General features: G+C 47.9%; 1 protein-coding gene across 3 annotated transcripts in view; it reads right to left on the reverse strand.

The window, feature by feature from the left end:
* Positions 1-17,412, reverse strand: part of PCDH19 (protocadherin 19) — a 118,599-nt gene extending 101,187 nt beyond the window's left edge. Inside the window, exons 1-3 of one of the 3 annotated variants that reach the window (XM_082447521.1) lie at positions 13,604-16,821; positions 10,690-10,830; positions 9,679-10,006 (exon numbers count right to left, since the gene is read on the reverse strand). In XM_082447521.1, coding sequence (XP_082303647.1) covers positions 9,679-10,006; positions 10,690-10,830; positions 13,604-15,750 — 2,616 coding nt within the window. In that variant the 5' untranslated portion in view covers positions 15,751-16,821. Of the gene's footprint in view, positions 1-9,678; positions 10,007-10,689; positions 10,831-13,603 lie in introns of all 3 variants that reach the window. The other 2 variants (XM_082447520.1, XM_082447519.1) reach the window with 2 other exon arrangements.
* Between the last annotated feature and the right edge of the window lie 840 nt (positions 17,413-18,252).

An 18,252-nucleotide genomic window follows, 5' to 3' on the forward strand; every position in this document is an offset into this window, starting at 1 on the left:
TAGGGGTGACACACACATTAGGGATAACTGTCCCAATGGAGCTTGCTAGACTCAAAGGGTGAGGAAAGCAAGGTATTGCAAGTGTCACACACATATCTGACTCCAAATATGACACCATACACAGCCACAAACCTTTGCAGTTCCGGATGAACCCTTACAGTTCAGTTTTTCTCCACCTTCCATGATCACTTCTTGAGGGCGCTAGATGATCAGATGTGCAAACACCAAGTTTTACCAGTTTTATAAGATTTTGCTCTATCAGGCCCCTACATAGAGTTCGTGCAAAAGCAGTTTAACTTTCTTTCCATTTCAGGCATTTCCTTATTGTATTTCTTGCTGCAACAAAGCACACACCTTTTTCCGTTTCTAAAGAATTACCAGTAGAGGCAAAATTAGAAAGAGTGACCTAGAGATGTAAGGACACACATCCCATTAGCAGGCTCACAAGCCACACAGAAAATTGGTGTTTCATATATAGCATTTGAGAGTTGTTTCTAAAGAGCCATAACTATCATAAATTGTTTTGCAATTAAAAAATCAGGCAAAATCTCACCATGAAAAAGACATTATTTAATACTAATGCCATCACGTTCTCTCCCCTAAGGTCTTAGGAACAAATGTTGCCATTAGCATACTCCATCACTCGAAAGTCTATACTTGAGAAAATGGAAATGCACTAAATAAAGAAATGACCAGGATGGCAAGATCAGAGTCAGTGACAGTCTTCTGAGGGCAGCGTGCCTGTGTCCTCACCATGGCCTCTGTGCCTGGCAGCACAGAGAAGGGAATCAATCTTCCAACAAGTCATTCAACATTACCTATAGCCAGATGCCTCTGCTTGTCCCTGCATTTCCAGAGCCCTGTATCCCTCAAGCATGTCAAGTTTCAAATATGAATGCTAGATTACAGGCATCTTTAGTTATAAAAAAAAGTTGCTTAAAGGTTAAGTCAATCCCTATGAATGCAGTCTGATCTAGTCTCCCTACTCATACATCTCACTCAGAAAAGATATGGTTTTATAGCAAAGTACCTGTACACATAGGCAGCCCAAACCAGATTTCCTTGAGCCAAGTGAATTAAAGAGGAAGACTTTAAACAGCATTATGCCCAAAAATGACAAAAAGAGAAACTGAGACTCAGAAAATCATTTCCAAGGAACTGAGATTCCCTGTAAGGTTTTCTCAAGCTAGGTTGTATGCACAGCAATGTTTATTTGGCTGCTTCCTACTCAGAGCTCTCAATTAAAAATAGTCCCCAGGATATCTGTCCCTGGGCTATATCAAATTGGGGTGCCCTGGCCTCACATTTGGGGGATCACACCCTGCTGTGATGAGGCTTATAAGCATTTCCTTAGGGAGATAACCAGCAGAGTGTCACAGTGCGGAGGGGGGCTCTGAGAAGCTAAGCTCATAGATATGTATACAATCAGGCCAGCTCAGAAAGGCTCCATCACCTCAGAGGCAGAATAAGTGGGTGAGACAAGTAGATATGTCCTCTCCTCTCCTCTCTCTCTCTCTCTCTCTCTCACTCTCTCTCTCTCTCTCTCTCTCTCTCTCTCTCTCACGCGCACACACACACACACACACACACACACACACACACACAATCCCCTAAAGGGAGAGTCTGGCCTCTGGATTGAACTTATCTTCCCACCAGCGTACACAGGGAATCCATTTTGTTCAGAAGAGCAAACTACACAATCTGAGATGAAGTGCCCTTCATGCTCTGGAAATCAAATTTACGAGCAAAAATTATCCAGAAAGCAGAGACTGCCAAGACCAGTGCTGGTGGCAGTGAGGGAGAGCAGCTTGCCACAGAACAGTGGCCAGATGGGTCCCGGTGGGAGAAGCTGAAAACTGGCCACCCTGGCATTCAGAGACTTAATGGAGCATCCGAAGACTATGCACATCAAGGCAGTGCTTAAGCATCTGACATGAAGAAGCCCCAGTGCTAATCCATGAACACTGAGCTCAAGGAGAATGCAGGCTTCACACCAAGCTTCTTGCCTGCTTCAATCCCAAATGGTCTGCTCAAAACTCAAGATAGCTGCCCCTGACACCTGTCTGTCTGTCAATCTGTCTAACTCTCACTCTCACTTATTTTCTTTCCAAAAAGTAATTTTCTCCGTCCCCAAAGGCTGAATTTTTTTTAACATCTTTATATACTACCAAAGGCTGAATTTAAAGCAAGTTTAAGAGAGCCTTCTCATTTTCCAAAGTAATTCCCAGGCTCTACTCAATCCAGGAAACCCATATTGACTTGGGGAGCTTTTAGGACCTGGGGCTGCAAAATGAGAGCCATCTCTTTCAGAAGCGAGCTCAAGAGACTAAGACGGAATGCACCAAAAACATTCCTGATGGGTTTCTGTTCTTCCAGCTACAGACTTACAAAGAATGGATAGAGGGAGAGGAATAGGATGGGAAGAGGATAGCTGTAACCTTTAATTTTTTTAAATCTGGAGCAAATATGAAATGTTAACATTTGTTAAATCTGGGAGATATTATCTGTCTTCTCTGGACACCATGTATTTTAGATATTACATAATTACATTTTTTAATTAAGTGAGATTCAACCAGGAAGGCTAAACAGTGAGAAGTCAAGGGAATAATGAATTAGCCCATCTTTCAAAGGCTTTGTAAATCTTGCCAATGTGAGGAATTGCACTTTAAGCAAACAAGATATGTGAAAAATCCAGACTTACAAAGGAAATTGGTAAGGAGTTGATTATTCACATTACACAAGGGCTTTTTCCTTTATGAAAGAATCCACCACAGTGTTTCTATATGGAATGCCACCACTGTGGTTAACATGGGGTCTAATTTACAAAACAAACACTTCCCTGCTGCACAACTTTTCAGGAACACAACTACCGGCCAAAGGTATAGCCACAGGTCTTCTTGTGGAATCCAATCAAGTTTTCTGTTACGTGACAGAAAGCACTTGGAAACTGCAACAGAGGAACTGCTATCAATCCAAAGGGACCCAGTTTGGCCCCAAATGATGTGTGCCTGGGCGACTCATCTGCCTTCTCTGCAACTCCATTTTCATGATTATAGAGTAGAAATACTGGTCCCTTCTGACACCTCTTCCAGGAGCGCTGTGGCGCTGTGTGGTCCTAACCAGTATCCTGAAGCAAAATCCTGAATGCTGCTGAATGATGGCAAATGAGATTTCCTCAGGGGAGCCCAAGTTCCTAGAGCTGGCAGAGCTGTTCTCCAGTTTCAGGCTGCAGTACTTTGCTCCTGGTTCCCTGGGGGGACATAGGAAGGCACTAGCAGCCTGGGTACACCCACTGGAAGCAGAGTGACCCTCACCATGCAGCCGCCACAAAAACCACTCCTAACTACACAACAGCCAAAGAGGAAATGTAACCTGAAGAGCACTTCCCTCTACAAACAACTGATCCTCTGGGACTTTCACTTCAAGCCTATCAATTGTTCGAAGTAAATGAGGCTCACATTAAAGGCCAACCAGTCACACATCAAGAAATCAAGCCTCCTCTCAGTGGGGGAAAATGGCTGCTCCAGAGCCAGCCTCCCGCCTCTTATACACAGGCCTCTTGTACAAATGGCTTCATTTACCCACATCTGAAACACTTGATCCAGCCAAGCTTGGCCTCCCCTAAGCCCTAGAAACTGAGATACACATGCAGAGGGGTCAACATCTCAAACTCCAAGCAGATGCCTCAGATCCACTGCAGCACCATAACTGAAAGACTCCAGCTTTGCCAGGAGGTGGCTTCATCCTCTTTCAGTCTTCCAGTTCCGAACAAGCAATCCCCCAACCCCACTGCTTCAGCCGCAGGGCATGGTATACCAAAGCCACAGCAAAGACTAGGGCAAGGTTAGGGGAGGAGAGGTCTGCAGCTCCTCCCACCTTATAAATCTGACTGACAGAGAAAAACCAGGTAGGGTTACTGGGACCCAAAACAAGTGGTCCTCTGATAAGAGGAATTCCAAAGCCTCAGAACCCTCTATGGAAAATGTCCTGCCTCCAGTCCCCTAGCGAGAGAAATCTCAGGATCATTAGCAAGCTCTCTGGCTGAGCTCAACTTTAGTGAAGGTGTATGGGGAGAGAGGTGATCTCTAAGGTAACCAGTTAATTGCCAATAAGGAATGATAATAATAAATTAGCAAATACTAATGTAAACTAACTCAGTTCTGCAGCAGTTGCATGGAGATGACAGAGGAACAGTTTCTTCTGGAACACATCTTGCAAGCGGATCCCCATGGGAAACGCACTGCTTAGACTAGATGTGAAACGGGCCAATAAGATGCAATGTAGGCAATGGGTGGCCCTAGACTGTCTCTCAGTAAAAGTGGAGCCTTTGATTTTTAAGAAAACTGGAGTGAGCTTGAAAAGATGTGGGCTGCACTGTTTTCCATTGTTTCCTTCTGCTGCCTGAGGGGTACTTTTGACCCTTAGGGATAAGACTCAGATGGTTCCAAGACCCTGTCAAAACAAGGAATAATAAAATTGCTTGCTGAGGCATTTGTTGGTTTGTTTTAATTGGAGGGGGCGATTTGTGTCATTACCTTGCTATCCTAACCAGCCTCATTGTACCTATTAATTTTCTAGTGACTTCTGAATCTGACACCTCATAGGTTTGTGGCTGCTTTTCTAGCTCCCTAGCTTAGAGTTTCACTCAAATCACTGCAAATCCCTAACTTTTAAAACTCTTTTTAGGAACCAAAGCATGCTATTTCTTTCTTATTTTTCTTCAAAGCCTAACTGATGTTTTAGTTTCATTATTTGCACTAAGATAACACACACTGAGACTTTCGGTAGGATAATTGGAAGCATTCAATTTGGTCTGCCACATACATCCTTGTCCTGCAAACTCATCCACTGCTACCACGCTGCTACTTATGAAACTGCTCCGTGAGTGACCATAGCAGACCATGCACACACCCTGAGGATGTCTTGTATCAAAGATGTTACAGTTTGCTAGTGAAAGAAGGAGAAATAAAAAGAGAGAGCTCAAGATGGAGTTTGAAACCAAAATTAAATCCCTATGCACTCTATGACTAGAATTCTGGAAGCTCTTGCCCACTATCACTCTCTTAGAATTGTCAGCTCTGAAACATTCAATATTTTAAAACTCAAATTAAAAAATATCTCACCAAAGAGACTGGATGTTTGGCCATTTCACCCCTCCTGAAGGCAGGAAGAGGTCCCACCCAAGTCTCCATTACCAGCAGAAGAAATGAGTTTCATTTTCTTCCTTCAACAATGACCATGGCCTGGGTGACAAAAAGGGTAATGCAGGAATGCTGATGTACAAAGGAGTAATACTTTGTAGCATACAGAGACACCCAGGAGACGTGCCACCATTCCATAAGATTGGAAGAAAAATTATTTGCCATACTGAGGAGTCTCTAAAAAAACTGGACTAAGTTTAGAAAAATCTTAGCAAACTGACAAAACTACTTACTTTCTTCTCCATTATCTATTTTTTCAACCTCCTTTCCCCTCTCTTCACTCTCCCCCCACCCCATACACCCATATGCATGTGCACACACACACACACACACACACACACACACACACACACACATTCACTTACATATACACTAAGTCTATGGGCTAAATAAACCAGGATGCCAAAGAATGCAAATCTCACCTTCAATTTAAAATATTTAAGAGATACTTGACATCACTAATTCTACAGAAGTCTTCTGTAAACAGCAAAAGCATTCTCCACGTTCCCTCCTCAAATTTGTGTACAAAACCACAAAATCCACACAGCTGATCTCCTGACCAACATCAGAGGACAGGTAAATGAAAATAAAGAATTCCAGGCAAGATGGTCTCCATAATTCTAAAGGCTGAGTTCCAATGCAACTCACTTCTTCTGCTGGTAATGGAGACTTGGGTGGGACCTCTTCCTGCCTTCAGGAGGGGTGAAATGGTCAAACATCCAGTCTCTTCGGTGAGGCATTTTTTAATTTGAGTTTTAAAATATTGAATGTTTCGGTGCTCCATTCCCTTTGCCTTTTCCTACCTAACTGCCTTTAAAGTCACGTTCCCTTCAGTTTCTAGAGCCAACAATGTTCAAATGTGGCTAGGTCTGCACACTGATGCAAAAGTTACCCTCACATGAGCACCAAACTTGAGCGCTCAACAGTAAATCTACATATAAATGATGGCTGCACTGCCAGGGAAGGAGGAGCAGGAGAGTACTAGGCAGGCTGCAAAGTGACTCGAGGTTAGAAACCCTTTTGTGTTGCTTACAGGGAAATCATGTGGGTGATCTTAGCTCCCCAACCAGACTATGAACTCTGAAGGCAGATGCTACATCTTATATTTATTTGGGATCCCCATGGTACCTGCCACACAGCTGAGCACACAGTGGACACTCAAACAATGCTTAGTGATTTGATTTAATGCCATGGTGATAAACTTCAAAGTGTGATGCAGCGCTGTGAGGGGAGCAGTTCTCACTCCTCTGTAATGCCATTGCCAGTAAGCCCTGTAACCGACGCTGCAGCTAATGAAGGGAGTGAGTTTGTCCACAAGGTAGCCCAGCAAAGGAACCTAATGCGTAGTGACCTTTGGTCCCAGACTGGTGAGTAAGAATGTAACATGTGCTCAGTAAAGAGATGTTCTCCTGAACTGAAATGACCTGTTTACTTGTCTGTCTCCCTGTAAGCTCCCTGGGGTCAAGGATCAAGTGTTTTATTTTTGTACCCTCGGCAAGTTATACAGTGTCTGGCGTGTTCTAAGTGTGCAATAAATGCTCCTGGGTTGGGTTAATGAACAAATTTAAAAAATGGTTTAATGAAATAATATAGAGAAAAATGTACATGACATAATAAGATTTAATACAGAAATTTCCACAGAATCTTATATGTATCACATGGTAGCACTTAACACTCTGTGCTATAATTGCTTAATAACTGTTGGTTTCTTAGATGGATTAATTAATTAATTAGGAAAAATATAAAGAAAAGGTAGGAAATACATTTTGATATTATTATCCTAGTAATGGAGACTTTCCCATTGTACCTGATAATAGCATTTATCACTCCATACCGCAAATCACCTATTTGCTTATCTCCCCCATTAGAATGTGCATTGTTTGAGATCAGAGGACATCTTTTTCATTTCTCTAACGCCAGAGCCTACAGCAGAACCTTACAAAGAATAGACACACAACAAATATTAGTTGAATGTATGAATCAATCATCCCTACTCCTCTAAAGATTTCACTGTACCTAAGTATTCTACCTAGTCCATGTTCAAGGGCTTCTGGTATGGGGAGAAAAGGAGAAGTGTCATTTTCCCCATGCAGGACTTTGTGACAGATGCAGGTTTAAATGGCCTGATTCATGCTCTGCTGTGAGTGGGCCTCTCTCCTTTCTGAATGGGTTTGTCAGTTGAACTCTCCAAGACTGCATATTAGAAATACACAACCTCACCGTGCCTAATATATGCTGTCTTGGCCCTGACTAGCCCTAGACGCTAGGTCTGCATGACTTTGTTAAATAAGAGAGTATCTTGCTTTGTGAGTCAGAGATAGGATCAGAATTCAGACTTTCAATGGCTTTTCTAAATAACTGAAGCAATACTTTGTTTCATTTTGTCCACAGGAGAATCTCAGAAAGAACACCAAGCTCTCAAGTAAACCATGCAGACATAGTCATATATCTCTTGCCCCCTCAAAACATCCCATTAGACACCAGGGCTTATGTTTCTCTACTACTTTGAATTGATTGCATAGTCACCAAGCCCTCAGGATTCAATTCTTTTGTCCATCTCCACAGGCAGCAGCAGTCAGCACCTAACCCAAAACCTTGGCATTTTTTACCTCCATTGTTTAAAAGTCCAGTATGAATACTCTAACAGCACCACTTTGTAGATCTTCTCTATACAGAACCAGCCTAAATTCCTCTTTGGTTATAAGTGCCTAGGGAGTTACACTCAGGTATGCAGGCCATTACAATAGTCACCCTCCAATTACTGTCTGGTGAAGAGATCTACGATTCAGGGGGTACCTATGTGTCAGACCCCTTACATCACATAATGTCATATTATTCCTTGGACCAACCTTGCATGACAGATGTACCCATTTTGTAGATGAGGAAACAGAGATTCAGAGGGATACCATAGCAAGACATGTCCCCCAGATTCAAAATCATGGTGTATCTGATTCCACTACATAGCACTACCTCTCCCTCTCCATTGTTGAACTCTTGGTGGTCCACGAGTAGTCCTCCAGAAAGTCTATGGTCTAGTCCCTAGTAGTATCCACTGATATTCATAATTATAACTGAGCCTACCTAGCATAATACTGGATTTTCAATAAATCCTTATTTATAGATTTATAGATTGACAATATTGGTGTCTCTGTTGCTAGAAGAAAATCATCAGTTTCTCATGAAAAGCACTGCTTTTTGGCCCCATTAATTCTGATGAGAAATATTTTTCAGGAACTAAGAGGAGCAGTCGATAAAAGTGGTCCTAAAACCCTTTGCCCTATGAAATTGATATAAATACTATGAGGCCATTTTATATGCATCCCAGCCCAGGTATGTCAGGCTGAATTATTTCTGAGGCAGGGAAGTGTCACTGAAACAGCACTCGCCAGAGTTATAGAGCCCTGCAATCTAGTCCTTCCTCTCTCTCTCTCTTGATATCCCTGCCCTGTGAGTCTGAACAAGTCCCTTAGCATCTCTGGACCTCCATTCATCATCTACTGAAGGACAACCTATTAAGATACCTGACTGTAAGGATCAAAGAAGACAATGGTTGTGAAGTGGTCTCCAAGTATGTAGTATTCCTTTCATTAGTGGCCTGGAAGAGGGCATATGCCTCCCAGTGCATTAAATTTCCAACCAAAGAGGGACTTAAGCAATTCAAGGAAAAATGAAATTAACTTAAGAGCTGTTATTTATAGCCTTCCACCCAGCCACCAACCTACCATCATCCACATTACTACCCTACTACCCTGAAATATTTCAATAGCCAGCAAACACCGGACCATGTAGTGTCAAAAAAAAAAAATGCTTCCATTTGAAAACATTCATTCCTGGTAAAGAGAAACAGAGCTAACTCAAATACATAGTTAATTCCTGAAATTTTCATTATTAGTGACAGTTTCAACCTCCTCATTTGTCAAATGTCACCATAAGAACTATTAAGAAATAGCAATGTGGCTTTTTTATATTTTTGTTTGCCTCCCTTTAACCGGCCCATCCATATTCTCAGCAAAGCACGTATATGACCAAAGAAAAAGCAAAAGGGGGCTTCAGGAGGCTGAATCACTCTCACACTAGGAAACTGGCCCCCGAGCATTCTAGGGCTCATCCATCTTTAAGACTGCTTGTTGATTCTTAGCCACTTTAACTGTAGTACTGGTACAACAGGCTGGCAAGCGTACTGTATTTGCAACAGGTGGTACAATTCGTATTACGCCAAAATACCATACAGATATTTCAAAGGCTCAGACCTTGAGCTCCCACTCCCAACATCCACCCCTACAAAGGCTCAATATGTTGGGTTACCCTCTGCCCCAAGAAGCACTGGTAGCAAACCCTGACTTCGGAAATGGGCTTAGGCAGAGAAGTTCTCCCACCCCTGCCAGGGAATGTGCCACCATAGAGGCTGATGGGGTCCAGCAAGCAGCATGGGAAAGAGGCCTGGGAGGACCGCACAGAGCCGCTTAGCTGCACTCACCTCGGGCAGAGGCACACCGTTGATGATCAGGTCTGGTTGCTGGGGGCCCTGGCTGTTGAAAGAGTGATGGTAGATGTGGTTGGCGCTGGTATTGCGGGTATTCTGGTTCTCCACATTCAAGAAAGTGCTCTCAGAGCGGCGGCAGCCCAGAGGAAGGGTCTGCTGGTGGTAGTCGAAATAGTTGAGGGACGAGGTCAGGGAGGAGCAACTGACAACGTTCATCTTGTCTGTCTCCTCCACGTCCCGGGGCACCAGGCGGATGTCATTCTTATTGATTTTTTTCTTCTTGCTTGATTTCTTTTGATGCCCATAGGAGTACTCAGCGATTCTATGTGACAGAAAAGGCAGCATGTATCGCTAACGCCCTCCCAAACCATGCATCGATTAATAAACATTAAGCATCCCAGAGGGCTGCACCCCATCTCCGCTCCAGCTTCTTATTCTGGTGCATTACATCATCAGGTTTCTCCCTGTGCTTTCTACATGTGAAAACAAGCTGAGAGCTGTAAAGTTTTTATATTAAACATAGTAACCTCCCACTACCCCCCCCCCAACGTTTCTATACTTTAGATTTGGAATTTCTCATTGTGAGTGGCCATTTAACAGGGGTGTGGGGACGAGGAAAGTTGAGCCTATGGGAGAGAAAGCATGAAAATGCTCAAACCTGGAGCTTTTTTGGAACCCAAAGGAACTCCTGGGTGAAATAAGAAGCTAGTCCTAATTTAACAGAAGAAAAGATAGAAAGAAATCAAAACGAATCCCCTTTCCAGCTCCTCCAAGCAATTGCCATGTGACGAACACCCCCAATCAGGTTCCTTGATGACTGAACTGATCGGTTTTGAACTGGAGCAAATCAGACCCTGTCCTTTGACAAATCCTCAGCTCCTCTCCTCCACACCCTCCTTCCCCCTGCCCTAGCCCTGCTCCCTTCTGCTCCCCACCCCACCCCCCACCTCTCCTCAAGAAATCTGATAGCCAAACCCATTTGAAGGAGGGGAAAAGACTTTTTACCTCTTTCCCCTCAGGCTCACTTTCTCCTCAGCCTTTTTGTCTTGCTCCTCGCTAATGGGAGAAACCAAGATGCAATGCAGACACTTGCTGTTTTGTCCTTTTTTAAAACAGCTGAGGAGACAAGTGATGGTTAAACAATTACTGCAAAGGAATTTAAAGGTTAGTGCATTCAGCATCCTTCTCCATTCAGGTGTACCTACAAGCAGCTGTGCTGCCACTGGAACATAAAGAGCTCAATTTAATGAACACTGACACAGACCCAGCAACGTGCACCGAAGACACCAAGCATTAAGAGACTTGTCGAAAGAAATACATTTAAATGTAGCCAGATTCTCAAAGTCATTTATTACTTTGCACATAATGATTCAGCTTATTGTCTGGAAATTCCATTTCTGAGCAATAATCAGCAAAACAATAGGGTTAATAAATAATACAGGTTGATCTTTACAAGGGAAAGACTGTGCCTGTATTCTCCCTCGACAAAGCTAATTGTCTGCATATAAAAAGGGAGCCCAATTCAAGCAGCAAGTGCAGATCATCTCGCAAGTATCATAAATGAATGCATTTCAGGAAGAGGCTCTGCAGAGGCTGAGAACAAGAAACCTCTGCTTAATACACGGAAAGACAAGCTCTTAAACTTTAGGTTTCTAAAAAGTGAGCAGACCAGGAGACTGCATATCTCCAGAGACACATTCTTGCTCTGTCCCAGGGATCTTCCTAGAGCTGAGCAGTTGCGTTCCCCTCACCCTTTCGCTCTGTGCTCAGGCAGACTTGCAGTGAGGGCAAGCTGATGCTACTGGGGCTTGGGAGCAGATAAAATCCCAAAGACCCCAGGACTGGGGTTGATTTTCTTTTCTAATCGTTTAGAATCAATGGGAAGTTCTAATCATTTTGTTTACCCACGATGGGTAAGTTTGGCAATGCCCCATCCAATTATTCAGCTGAGGCATTCATTGCACAGCCCTTTCTGTATCGAGCAATTATTTAATTAAACTGTACTTCATTAATCCCAAACCAGCGCAGGAAACAGAGCTCTTTACAAAATACGCATATGAGTGAAGTTGGAGAGCACTGAGATTCACTTTTTTTGTTTTTTTCTTTTCATTTCAAATGCTCTCCTCCCTGTTTAATGATCTCCCTGGCAAGCTCTCAGAAAGAGCTCTCACTTTGAGTCATACATCACCAAGAGGTGGCAAAGCCTTCAGTATCTCTATTTAAACCTGATTTCTTTTCATCAAGGAAAGGGTCTTATGCATTTACTTTATGCTGAGGAAATGGCTTAAAAGAGTCCCCTCTATCATTATCTCCATATAAATAAAATTTTATAGACCCCTCATTTTTCTCTTATAAAAATTGCCACTGGCAGTCACAGGTTTCAAAGGTAAGAGTAATATTAATTTCCATTTCTCCCATCTGAAATGACTCGGAGCTGAAGGAAAGAAAAGTCATGGCCATTTCACTAGCAACAGGATTAAAGCATTTATGAGGCATTGCAGCTGCTCTTTTATGGCACCTGATTGATATTCATGTGTGGTTAGCATTTGTCTACTAACTTGTGTAACGCAGAGAATAGTAAAAGGGAAACAATAATTGCATGGCTGTTACATATTCAGGGGGCTCTGATTCACAGAAGTGTGCATTTCTGTTGATGTCAAATACAAATTGGACCTACAGGAACATATTTTGACTGATTAATATGCAAGCACAGATGGCACAAAAGACACGCTGGATGTGTAGGTGTATTGAAAGCACACATACACCTTGGTTGGAAATAGCAGCATCATTCATTTTCAGCAAACTAAAGAAACAACTTTTTTTTTCAACCGTTTCAATGAGACACTGCTGAAAAAAAATTACATGTATTATCCTAAATTGGATATTGTAAGGAAGGGCTTCAGCAAGACCCTCCAAAGTGCTTATCAGGAAATCTTTTTTTAAAAAAAATTACTATGTGTCATTCCAGTTTCCACATTTCTATTCCCCCTCCCTCCCTCTCTCTCTCTCTCTCTATCTCCCTCCCTCCCTCCCTCCTTCCCCCACCTCCCTCTCTCTCAGGCATACCACACACATATCCTGCACACATTTCAAGGGAAACTGTAACACCATAGCCCATAGTGACATCCACTGGTAGGGACCAGCTCTTAGGGCCAGAGCAGAGTTCCACATTAGAGGAAAGAACCGTCAACTCCAGAAGATTGCTACTTTTAGTGAAACATCTGGATGCAAAAGTCCTGTTCCTCATTGGGATATTTGGTCTCTACCCAATAACCAGATATTTGAAAACATATAGATGACTGGTAGAATTTCACTTCACATAGCCAGATGTTTGGGGACTGGATACAAAATAAGCCAAGAACACACTAAAAAACTCTAATCACCTGCTTCCCCACACATTCCTGTTCTCTCTTCCCCCAACTCTGTTTCCTACCTTAGACTCCCACTCACAGGCTTTCTTCAGAGTTTCTCTCTACAACAGGACAAGGCAGCTGCCAGTACTCCCTTTCCTTTCAGTACCTGTCCCCAAAACACTACAGCCCCCAAATCAAGTTGCGGTACTTCAAGGTTCTGCTAAAAATCAATCAATCATTCTCTCTCTCTCATATTAAATTTCTTCTGCCATAACTTCATGGAGACAGCTGTGCAAATTTTAAAATGATAATTGCTTTTCTGCTCATCATCATTATGTGACAGAATCCATTCGAACAGTAAATGATTGTCTTCCAGAAAACTGTCAGTTCAAAAGAATTGATCAAGTTGGGCTGACATAAACTCCCCCCTCCCTCCAAAAAGAAGCGCTGTAAGTAAGGTGCATGCATTTAAATAGGAAACAAAAGCACTGGGATTTTCACACAGAGACACAGATACACATTATTCACCCAAGACAAAGAAGGAAAGAAAGAAAAGTTGGCTCTACCTGCAGTTGTAGGTCCGGATTTCTTTGTTGTCTCTCTTGCACTTGATCGCCACAAAGATCATAGTGACAAAGAGGATGCCAGCAATGGAGCCCAGGGCGATAATGAAAATCAAGGACAAGTTCACCGAGCCCATCGACTCTTGGGCGTCGAGAGCAGGGGATAGGTAGATTAGGACGAGCGCAGAGGCGGAGAGAGACGTCTTGCCATGGTCGTGGGCCACGACAATAAGCTCGTAGGAAGCTTTGGAGCTCTCGCTGAAGGTGCGAGTGGTTCTGACCTCGCCATTGACCTGGTCTATTTCAAAGAAGCCGCGGTCGCCCTCTGTCATGTCATAGGTGACCCGGCCATTCTCGCCTTCATCGTAGTCGTCTGCTTTGACAACGGTCACCAGGTAGCCTATGCCCGAGTTGCGGGGTATGTAGACTTCAGCGGTGCCGTTGATCAGGGGTGGGGCGGTGATGACTGGGGTATTGTCATTGACGTCGAGGATGATGACCCGAACAGTGGCGTTGCTCTGCAGCGAGGGCAGGCCGCCGTCCTTGGCCAGCACCTTGAATTCAAATGCCTTGGTCTGCTCGTGGTTGAAGGATCGCAGCGCATAGATGTCACCCGAGTTAGGGTTGATGGAGACATAGGTGAAGACAGGCATGTCCCGCACCTGCGACGGCACGATCTGGTAGGAAACACTGCCATTGAGACCCAGGTCGGGGTCTCGGGCCGACACAGAGAGCAGATAGGCACCGGGAGTGTTGTTCTCCTGCACAATGACCTGGTAGTAGGGCTTGGAGAAGTGCGGGTGGTTGTCGTTCTCGTCAGTGATGCGCACGGTAAAGGACTTGGAACTCTGCAGCATGGGCACGCCGCCGTCGCGCGCCTGGATCGTGAGATTGTACTGGTCATGCTGCTCGCGGTCCAGCCGTCCGTCCACCAGGATAGTGGAGAAGCTTTCGTACTCCTGCAGCCGAAAGGGCACGTTGCCCAGCAAACGGCACTGCACGCGCCCATTGAGGCCGGAGTCTCGATCAGACACCCGCACCAGTGCAATCACGTAGCCCGGGGGGGCGCTCTCGCTCACCTCCACCAGCTCGCTGTTGACCGACAGCAGGTTGATGACCGGTGGGTTGTCATTGGTGTCCAGAACGCTGACGGTGACCTTGCAGTGTGCTGGGATGGAGTTGGGCCCCAGGTCCTTGGCCTGCACATCCAGTTCGTACACATGGCCCTCTTCATAGTCTAGGGCACCAGTGACCGTGACCAGGCCGCTGTGCGGGTCGATCTGGAAGAGCTCTCGAGTGCGGTCGTTGACGTAGCCATAGAAGGAGTAGACCACCTGGCCATTGGTGCCTTCGTCTGGGTCACTGGCGTTGAGACGGATGACAGGCGTGTTGGGAGGTGAGTTCTCTGGCACGGTCACTGAATAGGTGGACTCGCCAAACACAGGGTTGTTGTCATTGGAGTCGGTCACCTTGATGCTGAGGCCAACAGTGCCCAGGTGCGGCGGGTCGCCGCCGTCGAGCGCAGTGATGCGAAAGCTGTAGTGCGACTGCGTCTCCCGGTCCAGACTCTTCTCCACCACGAGTTCTGCAAAGCGTGAGCCGTCGCCGCGCGTCTTGATCTCCAGGCCAAATAGCTCGTTAGGCGTGAGCTCGTACGTCTGCACGCCGAAGCTGCCCGAGTCCGGGTCATAGGCGCTGTCCAGCGGGATGCGCGTCCCGGGGCTGGCCGCCTCTGAGATCTCCAGCTCAATCTGTGTCGCCGGGAAGCTGGGCGCGTTGTCATTCAGGTCCTTGATCTCCACCTTAATCACGCAGATCTCCATTGAGCTGGACATGACCTCGAGCGAGATGATGCACTTGGGGCTCTGGCGGCACAACAGGTCACGGTCGATCTTCTGCTTGGTGACCAACAGGCCCGAGCTGGGGTTGATGTCCACCAGGTGCGGAGCGGAGTTGGACACCACACGAAAGGCAGAGGCCTGCCGTGGGTCCAGTGCGAAGCCCGCCTCGCGCGCGTCCTTGGCCACGTTGGCGATCACCGTCCCGGCGCGCTGCTCCTCTTCTACCGAGTACTTGAGGTTAATGAGGGCGGCCGCCTGTGTCCACAGTACAGCCAACAGCAGCAGCACCGGCAGCAGGAGCGACTCCATGGCTGCGCGGGGCTCTGCCTGGCCTCGCCTCTCCACACCCCTCCGAGGCCGACGCCGCCGGCGCTCCAGCTTCCCGCCGACTTGGGCCGCCTGTTGCGCGCGCCCCGGGGCCCCGGAGGCCGCGGGAGGAGTCCCGCCCAGGGCGGTCCGGCGGCGCGGGGGGGACACCCGCGCCGGCTCCAATGCTGAGGTTGCGGCGGACCAGGCGAGGGCTCGCGGGGGGCCCGGGGGCTCCGGGGGGCCGAGGGAGCGCCGCGCGGCCCCGAGCCCCCTCCCTCCAGCCCGGCTACTCAGTTTTCCCCCTTCAAAGTTAGCCGGGCTCGACTGGCCGCAGCGGCGCAGGGCTGCGGGTCGGACGGCGTCTGAGCGGCCGGGTCGACGCGCTGCTGAGTCCTGACCGCACTTGAGGCGAAAGCGGGGAGTGCAGTGAGGGTACAGCCTCTCAGGCACTGCCCGGCCCGCCGCGGCGCACCTGCACTGGGGCTGGCTATCGCGTAGTCTGTGCACCTGGCATGCGCAAGGACCTCCCCCCAGTGCTCCTGGATCACTGCGGAGACAGGACCCGCCTGGAACGCGCCCTCCGGGGTCCGGGGGGGTCACGCTGGCCTTTTCGAGGCCTGTTGGGGAGAAAGGGGGGTCGCAGGAGGGAGTTTGAGTTGCTGTCAAGCGCCGCAGCCGCCAGAGTATCCGGCTGAGCGGGATGGCTCTCCCCGGGCCGGCAGAAGAAGGGGGAGGGGAGAGAGGCTGCCGAGACGAGAGCGCGCTCTCTTGCAGTGTGGTTGGCTTCAGAAGGCTTGAGGGGCGCGTGTGTCCAGGATCGGAGGTGGGCACGGAGCCACCCCCACAGAGCAGTTGGACTGCGGGCGTTTTCGTCTCGAAAATCACAGTTACCAACGCAGCCCGAGCCTCCACGTCAAGTTTGTGAAAGCAGGCCGATGGCAATTTGTCCAAGAAAATAGAAGTCCGGGTCTTTCCAATGGCCCGGGGGGCGGGGAATGGGGAGGAGGGGAGGAAAAGCGACAACAGTACCGGCCAGGAGAGGCGGGGCCGACGCCGCAGGTACCAGGGGCTTCTCCTCCTCCCTCAGTCTGGGCTGGGGTGTCGCTCCGAGGGCCGCCGCCGCCGCCGCCGCCGCCGCGGTAGGAAGCCCTCCTAGCTCAGTTGCATGTCGCTGGGGTCCGCCTCAGCAGCTGCCACGGTCGACGGTTATGTCGCCGCCAAAGTTTACTTGCGGGAGCGTCTTGATTCCATCCTCCTGGAGAGGCGCTGGCCGCGCTGCGTTGGGCTCACTCCCTCCCGGGCGCTCGAGCACTCGGGAGGTCTATCTCGCTGTCTCTTTCTGTCTTGGGTTGTGTGTGAATGTGTGAGAGAAAGGAAGAGTGAGTGTGTGGTGTGGGGAGTGTGAGTGGGGAGTGTGAGCGAGCAGGGATGGGAGGTTTCGGATCGCCGATAAATCCGCTCAGCCGGAATGCCGCCGAGCGTAACGCGCCAAGGGCCCGCGCCAGGCTAGGGACGCGGGTGCCAGTGTCCCCCGGGCAACCGGGGCATGGCGCGCGGGAGCCGTGCTACCGCCTGTGCCCGCTCGTCCGTCTACCCAATGCGCCCGCCGCCGCCGCTACTGCCGCTGCTGCTCCTGCCGATGCCGCAAACTACTGGCCGTGGAGTCTGGAGAGAGCCGGAGAAAGCCCGAGCTGCCGAGCCCGGCTACGCCAGGCGTTAGCCAATCAGCGCGCAGCCCAGCGGGCTCCGGGCTTGGGGCGGGGCCAATGCGCGGGAGGGGGCGGGGCGGGGCCAGCCGGAAACTTACACACTGGCGGGACCAAGTGGTACCCCAGCCCGCGGAGCCGCAGCAGGAGTCAGGGGAGGCCAGGCGGGCAGGCCCAGCAGGGGCAAGAAGGCAGGGTGGAGCAAGGAGAGGAGCGTGCTGGCGCTGCAACTGAGCCTCCCCAGGAACTGCGCGCCTCTCGTGTTTGTAGAGATTGCAGGATTTGATTCTCTCGGCGTATTTATCTCCCTCACATATCTTCATATCTTGAATGTAATATTCATATTCATATTCTTTTTCGCCTCCTCCCCCCTCCCTCTTTGTCTCTTCGCCCTGGGTTTGTCAGTCAGTTTCTCTGTCTTTCTCTCTTCTCCTTCTCGGGTAGTGGAAGGAAGAACGGAAAGGAGAAAGCGCCCCAGAGGTGGTCATTCATCCGGCTCTTGGCCGGTGACTCTTCACTTCAGCTAAGAACCACGGCAGCCATCCTCCCGGACCGTCACCCCTATCCCTCCTTCCCCGGCAGACGCAGCACCGCGCTCCCCCTCCATCCCCGGCCCAAGCAGGGCCCCTGACCCGGTTCGGTTCGCTCTTGTCTGTTGGTTGTTAATCAAATGAGATCTGTGGCGCAGGGAGTGAGCCGCCGAGAGGGCTGGACACAATTCGTTGCCCCTCACCCCACCCCGTTGGAGAATTTAGCTCCCTATAAATAAACTCTACGTTTGAGAAGAGCTGGTGGA

Source organism: Balaenoptera physalus (assembly GCF_965194825.1).
Source record: "Balaenoptera physalus genome assembly, chromosome: X".
In the NCBI taxonomy this organism is placed as follows: Eukaryota; Metazoa; Chordata; class Mammalia; order Artiodactyla; family Balaenopteridae; genus Balaenoptera; species Balaenoptera physalus.